The sequence below is a fragment of the Rhagoletis zephyria genome, unplaced genomic scaffold, assembly GCF_001687245.7.
Source record: "Rhagoletis zephyria isolate East Lansing unplaced genomic scaffold, Rhagoletis_zephyria_1.1 Rzeph_scaffold_21778, whole genome shotgun sequence".
Lineage (NCBI taxonomy): Eukaryota > Metazoa > Arthropoda > Insecta > Diptera > Tephritidae > Rhagoletis > Rhagoletis zephyria.
In genome coordinates this window covers 1-7,612 of record NW_016178836.1, presented here as the reverse complement: position 1 = coordinate 7,612, position 7,612 = coordinate 1, and the positions used below count along the sequence as shown (strand labels likewise).

At 35.0% G+C, this 7,612-nt stretch overlaps 3 protein-coding genes across 5 annotated transcripts; 1 reads left to right on the top strand and 2 right to left on the bottom strand.

Annotated features, from left to right (window-relative positions):
* Positions 1-4: 4 nt before the first annotated feature.
* Positions 5-1,349, bottom strand: LOC108381210 (chromosome transmission fidelity protein 8 homolog; the record flags this gene model as incomplete). Its single annotated transcript, XM_017637623.1, has 3 exons — positions 1,074-1,349; positions 191-317; positions 5-127 (listed from the first exon to the last, which is right to left on the bottom strand). Coding segments are annotated over exons 1-3 (270 nt in total), but the record flags the coding sequence as incomplete, so codon positions are not given.
* A 742-nt stretch (positions 1,350-2,091) lies between these two features.
* On the top strand, positions 2,092-3,569 carry Uqcc1 (Ubiquinol-cytochrome c reductase complex assembly factor 1). Of its 3 annotated transcripts, none has more exons than XM_017637624.1 (5): positions 2,092-2,215; positions 2,442-2,506; positions 2,649-2,843; positions 2,904-3,155; positions 3,214-3,568. In XM_017637624.1, the coding sequence occupies exons 2-5, from the start codon at positions 2,450-2,452 to the stop codon at positions 3,493-3,495; spliced, it is 786 nt and encodes a 261-aa protein (XP_017493113.1). In that variant the 5' UTR covers positions 2,092-2,215; positions 2,442-2,449; the 3' UTR covers positions 3,496-3,568. The 3 variants fall into 3 exon arrangements, with proteins under 3 accessions (XP_017493113.1, XP_017493114.1, XP_017493115.1); XM_017637626.1 differs by having other exon boundaries at positions 2,103-2,193; positions 2,422-2,506; positions 3,214-3,569; XM_017637625.1 differs by lacking the exon at positions 2,442-2,506 and having other exon boundaries at positions 2,092-2,280.
* LOC108381212 (uncharacterized) lies at positions 3,497-4,755 on the bottom strand. Its single transcript, XM_017637627.1, has 2 exons — positions 4,437-4,755; positions 3,497-4,381 (listed from the first exon to the last, which is right to left on the bottom strand). Exons 1-2 carry the CDS (start codon positions 4,606-4,608, stop codon positions 3,879-3,881), a joined length of 675 nt encoding a protein of 224 aa, XP_017493116.1. The 5' UTR covers positions 4,609-4,755; the 3' UTR covers positions 3,497-3,878.
* Between the last annotated feature and the right edge of the window lie 2,857 nt (positions 4,756-7,612).

The window sequence follows — 7,612 nt, the reverse complement described above, 5'->3', positions numbered from 1 at the left end:
CACATGTTATACTCGTTTCGCGTAATAACATCCGTCCTTCATTGCTTTTAGTTTTCTCGAGAACTGCAAATGGTTTTTCTAACTTTTGCTCACGTCCTTGTAGTATATGATGACCAATTATAAGTATCTAAAATGATGCAAAGAAAATTGGTAGGCATGGGATTAAAATTATAGGGCTAGGAGATCTTACTGGCTGGCCGTATTTATTGTAATATAAATCGCCTATGAAGAGATCGTGTATATTCTCGCCGGATCGTATTTCGAGATCACCCTGAAGCTCTACGATTGCATATTCTTCGAGGCCAGTTGGTGAGGGTCTGTAGGACATTTAAAATACTAGTAATTATATTGAGTAAAAAATTATCTAGTGGGTGAGGATAATGTATTTATATTGATAATGTTATCTAAAAGTTAATAGACGTATGTATGTATGCATGTGTTGATCTTTATGTACATGGTTATATCTGCTATGAAGTATATGTAAATATACATACTTGTTTAATATCCTACTCCATAATATGGCAGACTTTGTGGGGATACTACAGTAATCATTGAATTAACAATTTTTTAAAGAACGGATAAAATAATTACTATTAGGTATTTTAGTAAATTTAAATTATACTAAAGCCATATCTAACTAACGTAGGTAACTAAAAATCCAAAATTTACTTTTTGATTATGATGCATTTCATCGAATTATAAGTCCCCACATCGTTTTAGGGCGACGATGTGAGGTAGGACCTTTCTATATTAAGGTAACAATATACATAGTCTAATTTTTTTTATCAATATATCTACTCGGTTGACAACATTTTTTATCTTACAATTGAACATACATATATATGTATGAATATAAGGCCGTATGCATAAAAATTAAGACTGCGTTTTCTTGAAATTTCATACCACTTAAAATTATTTGAACAAATCGAGTTCTGAAATTTTAAGGAAAACTTTGCTTAGATTTTATGCATAAGACCAATTGTCTAAATTAAACAATCCCTTTAGATTGGTAGTACAGCATGAGTTTATACATATGTAGCTATTCAAAAATCTTACTCTGCTAAGTTACTTACGTTTTTATTACAATAGGCATTTTTCTACAAGAAAATACTTATATGTATACAAATATTAGTAATGTACAATGCATCACGATTCACATCACTTAAATTCGCGCTTCCTTGAGAATCAGCTGATTTTGACAACGCGTTTTTTTCCATTCCATAGTTTCTAGGGATGTTAATTTTTTCGCTTTTTACAATCCCGGGATTTTCGGGATGTCATGGCGCGAGCCGGGATTAGTTCCGGGATTTAGATATTCATTACTTTCCAACAACTTAAATCGAAAAAAATTGCTTCTATATTGTTTGACAAGCTCTCCTACCATAAAATAAATAATAAATAAATGGGATTGAAACTTACATTTTTATTTAAAGTGGCGTTTTTATTTTTACTCTGACGTCAGAATTTATTTTAAAGGGCTTTGTAATCCCGAATATTAACACTTTTAATAGTTTCCCTCCATGATTCAATAACTACAGGTTGTAGCAATCGTACAAAAACAACATTTACCGTTGGTATGAACTTGTGTCATCAACATCTTTATCTATTCATATTCGTATGTATATGTATACCCTGCATACCATGATAAAAAAAATAGGAAGGTAGAACCGCTGAGAGGAATTTTTCAAATTCTTGACGTTTGCAAGCAATTGAATTTTAAAATTTTACACACAAACACACACATTCTCATTTTCCATGATTCAATAATGAATCATTTAATTTAATAATTGAATCATGCCATCATCATTTTCAATCTAAAACTTTGAACAATTACTTTTTTTTAAGATATTTCTTTAAGTAGTCGTACAGAAATTTCTTCACTAGTTCTTGTCAACCGCTTCATATGTTTTTCTTTGAAGATTCCTAGAAGAATCGTAACAAATTTCCGTAGAGGTTTCGGGAGCATTTGTTTGCAGGGTATATATTTACGTATATGTGTATGTGTACACGGATACATAAACAAAGCAAAACAGACGATAATTTGACACAAGCGTGCTCATAAGAAGAAGCACAGCTTCTGTCGCTATCACATGGAATTGATGCGCCTTGGTTTCCCTCAAGGCGAATTCGCCTTGCACTGAACGTACTTTGCTAAATTCACTTTGCTTGCAATTGTGTTTACATTTTTTTTTTATAATAATCTCAATAAGTCGAAATTAAAAAATGCTGCACCTTCGACATTTGACGCGAATTTATCGAAGCAAAAATAGTTTCATCGAGGTAAATTACAAAAAATGTTTCGTGTTGTGGCGGAGTTGTGAAATTGTACATTGTACAGTAAAGCTTATGTAAACTGTAAACTGCCTTCTAGCAAAACATGCGTATTCACATACATATGTACATATGTTAAACATTTTAATNAATAATCTCCATAAGTCGAAATTAGAAAATGCTGCACCTTCGTCATTTGACGCGAATTTATCGAAGCAAAAATAGTTTCATCGAGGTAAATTACAAAAAATGTTTCGTGTTGTGGCGGAGTTGTGAAATTGTACATTGTACAGTAAAGCTTATGTAAACTGTAAACTGCCTTCTAGCAAAACATGCGTATTCACATACATATGTACATATGTTAAACATTTTAATAGATTTTGAGGAAGAGCAATAATTTGGTGATTACAACTACTGCTTCTGTGCGACCATGTCGGCTGAGCACACAGAATGCCCAGGAATATAGCACCACAACCCGAACAGATGTGGTCAACAATCAGCCCGAAAGTTCAGATGACAACATATTAAAGCGAGTTCTTAAACGAGTAGGCTTTTCGCCCAACACAAAAACCGTTAGTCCCGAAATTAAATTATGTTTTTATTTAGTAATAACTAAACTAATGTCATTTTAGCGCTTGAGAGTGTCCAGTCATTTGTTGTACGAAAGCGTGGCTGATAAAATCAACTACCTGAACTTCTTTAAAGCCTTCGATATGCCCAACACATTTAACTCCTGGTTCCTCGTAACTGAATTGCATGTGTGGATGTTACTTGTTCGAGCTATGGCTGAGGGATCTGAATCTGGTGAAGATGGGCGTTTTCTTCGTAACTGCATTGTAGAAGTTATGTGGGGCGACGTGAATGCACGAGCCAAAAAGCTAGGAGTAAAAATAATCCTCAAAGAATATAATTAAAGTATATATTGAAAATTCTTATTTGTAGACTCATAATCCATCTAAAACCCGAGAACAAATCGAAATTCTTTCGGAACAGTTTCAGGCGGCACTAATTGCATATGACGAAGGCATTATGTCAGATGACCGCGTATTAGCTGGGGCGCTATGGCGCCGCTTCTTCGCTATGAATTGTGACGACATTATAAAAATTGAACGTCTGGTGAAGTACGTACGGGAGCAAACAGTTTTATTAGATCAACTGCAACGCGAAGATTTTCTACAAAAACCCAAAATAGCATGGGCAGATTTAGAAAAGATAACTGTTTAAGTAACCGTGAGATTAAAGTTTATTTTTTCTCAGGTCTGAAATATACATATACACATATACAAGACAATGCAACTTCTAAATACCTACAGTGTGTCTTATTCTAGCTTTGCTACAACATACATATGAGGAGGTGATGTGCAGAAGTAAACAAAAATTAGATTTTGGTTGGATATTGTTTCCATCTATCTACATTCATCAAATTTCAGTTCATTGCTGAAACAAAAGGACTCGTGTCCATCTATTAGGCTATATTCGCTCAAGCAGTTTTTCGAGATAATTCAAAATTCGTTTCGGTTTGACATGTACCTTTTTGGACAACACTTTCTCATATGTATAAGCAGTTAATTTCGCACAAGAGGAAATATGCAACCATGATTTCGTTTTCAAATTGACAAGTCGTCAATTCCCTTATTTACTATGGCTCTTAATTGACATTTACATAAATAAGCCATTATACGACGTTCCGCTTGAATTTTGGTCTCGCTGGGAATGTTCTTCAACAATTCTGCCATTTGGTTGAAATTCTCCAAACGCTCTTTAATCATTTGGTCGGGATCCGGTAATACGACACTTTTCTCGTTTTCTAAAATATCATTTGATAATTCTTCAAACTCTATGTAACTCTCATTAGGCTGCAAGTTATCATTTGATTGGGTCTCGGACATTTCTTCTTCCGCTGATTCCAAGTGTTCCACAGACCGATAGGTCTGTTCACATTTACTAGGCTTATTAAATGGTGCCGTTCTTTGGAGAAAATGCATTCTCTCCAAATAAGGCCACGTTGACCCCCGAATAATGCCTTCCTTAGGGCATAGCTGGTGACAGTGGCGCAGTTCACGAAAAAAATGATTTTTTAAATTGTTCCAACGACTGATGCAAAAGTCGGCTACAAAAAAATTAAGAAAGGTTTCGCTTATGTATGTATAGATTAATGCATTTACCACTGGCTTCCATATCTTTGGCAATCTCATTCCATATACGAGTTTTCTCCTTCATACAGTCGAAAGTCGAAAGACCACTCCAGTGCCGTTGATAAAGCACCGGATGGGGTTCCACAAGCGATATTAATTTAAAATCAAACGGACGGTTTTTCTTATGACTCGTTCTAGTCATTTTGCTACAAAATATTGCATAAAATTGGATGCTGGCTTTGTAATTTTTTATACGATATACATTTATCACACAAATTGGAACAAAACGCTAAACAAACCACAGAGTAGGATTGTCGAAAAACATCGATGTATCGAAAATATCGATGTTTTGCTTCAATGCATCGAAAATTTTCCACTCGATGTATAAATAGTCGATGCATCGATTTTTTAATGTAATTTGACTTGCCTAGTACATCAAACCTTTAAACAAGGCGAATTTATACAAGGTGGTGTTGATGGCGAATTTAGATTTTCGCCGCAGTACTTTTTAATGTAAAAATAGTGTTTGTTGTTATATGAATTCGTCTTGTCTTTGCAAATTTACATGGAAAAAGTGTAGCTTTCTGGTGAAATAGAAGTATACGCTTTTGTGCAATATGTTTATTTGTATATGCATATGAAGCACATTTAACTGATGAAAACATAAAATGTTTTTAAATTGGATGTTTACATAAATCTCATAGTAGTTTTATTTTAATTTTGAGTCCTTTTGCAGTTTTTATACAGCTAAATAGCACATAAATTACGTAATTTACGTATATATATTAATATTTCGTTTAAAATGCCACATTTCCTGCAAATACATTAAGGCTCTGTTATGCATACTTGGCATTGCATGCACTGCTATACCATTTTTACGTAGAAATCAAAAACCAACAGACTTTTACGTATGTAATGCTGTGCGTTGGGTAACCGCTTACACGCGAAGCTCATTTAACAGATTCCTTATATGACAACTCTCAAGCAATGCCAAGTATGCATAACAGAGCCTTTAGAATTTACAAAAGGAATTTAACTACTAAATTCCTACTTTGCGTACTTTTCTACTACCATTTTCGCAACAAAGGATTGCATTCTTCCCCTTTCCGCTCCTTCGTTAATGCAACCTTTTTAAAGGTAGTGTCAAACTGCGGCTGTCAATAATTATTTAACTTTCTGTTATTGAATCATTACTTTGACATTAATAAGTACCACGGCGAAAATCTAAATTCGCCATCAACACCTTGTATACATTCGCCTTAGTGGTGTTGATGGCGAATTTAGAATTACGCCGCGGTACTTCCTAATGTCAAAATGATGTGTTTGTTGTAATCAAGGCGAATTTATATTACAACAAACACATCATTTTGACATTAGGAAGTACCGCGGCGAAATTCTAAATTCGCCTGTAACACCACCTTGTATAAATTCGCCTTGCCTTTAAACATCGCTTTGTCTGAAATTCAAATAAAGTAATACCAACAATGATAGGATACAATGCGCCTTGTTTAAAATTAACACCAAGTCATAAAATCTGTATCGTTCGTTTAATTTTCAAAAATGAGGTGTCACAAGAGAGCTCTTTAGCTCTAAATGCTACTCTAAATGTACATTTATCCATACAAAATTCGTCACCTAAATGCAACTCCATAAGATTGCGCCGTCTTGGGCGTTGACATTTGTGTACCACAAGTAAACAAAGAATAGAGCGAAAAGAAGAACGAGTTAAGACTTCCAAAACAGTTCACTTTACAGCGAAAAACGTGTTTTAATTTTGCTAAACGAAAATATTGTTACGATTATCCTTGAACTCTCGTCCGGATTTCCCAAATCTTCCGGTTCGTATCGCTGGATTGTTAAATAAAGGCTAACGATGACCAAATGGTAGTACAATTAACTTTATTGTACAACAATTTTACAATACTTGCTAATACAGTAAAAACACTACAATACTTGTTAAAGCAATTACAACGCTTTACCGAACTTGTTACACACAATTAAACTTATAGCTTGCTTATTCGCAACTCGCTTCTCTGCTCACTTTATTTGTGGCTTGCTGTTTTGTAACTAACTCACCTCGCTGTGGCGGCGGCCTTATATACCTGCGCTGGCACTTATGGCAACTCTAGAACATTCTGAAGTTTATCGCTCATTCTCTTTCTCTCGCTGTTCGCAGTGTTCATCCAACTTGAAGTTGCTCTTTGTGGAACATTCTACGTCATTCCTCGAACATTCTGCCTATTTGTCGTTGTTCGCTTTGTGTTGCCGCAGTATTCGCCACAATATTGCATTTTTCACCTAATCTATTAGAGAATAGGCAACACTTTAGTGCACTCCATTGCTTTGCAATTAAGACTGCGGCAGCATCTCCGCGGGATTGATTAGTTAACTTGCTAATGGAGGCTGCTTGGAGCAGAAGCAAAATCATTGTGAGGAAATGCTGTTAACGTAATAATAAAGAAACATTTCGGGAACGGCTTTGCCGTACGCTATGTACACAAAATGCAGCGCTCCGTCCCAGCGCTACACTTGCATCATTTTATTAGTTTTTACGCAGTCTTCAACTCAAAAATCACTCACAAATTGCAAATTAACACAATTTAACCTGATTTGTCACATATAATTAAATATCTCTTTCGCTGATTTGTAAACAAAGGTTTGTTTACAAGTTACCACAACTGTCAAAATCGGCAAAACCAAAGTAGCGGTACCACTGACGGCGCCACCTCTGTTCGCTGTACCGTGATACGAACATGGTTTAATGAGAAAAAGTGGCAGCATTGCTTTTTCGCATATACAGTGGCTGCCTGCGTTTCAGTGATCATCGATCGAGATTTCATTAGGTGCGTTCGACAAGTCAAAAATTTGTAATAGTTTTACCAAATTTTTACTGGATGGCGTTCGATAACGACAAAAAATTATCCAACACACAAAAATTGATAGAGCAAGCGTTCATTTTGTACTGGCAAAATTTTAGTCAGCAAAAATTATCCAACACGAAAACATATGATCACAAAACATATNTTTTGTACTGGCAAAATTTTAGTCAGCAAAAATTATCCAACACGAAAACATATGATCACAAAACATATGGTTGCAATTTTTGTAAACAAACAAAACTGCATTTTTCGAGTTTTGGTATTTATATGGTTTTTGACTGCCTGCTATGCGACTTTATGATAGCGCCAACTAGTTTTTACTTCTAG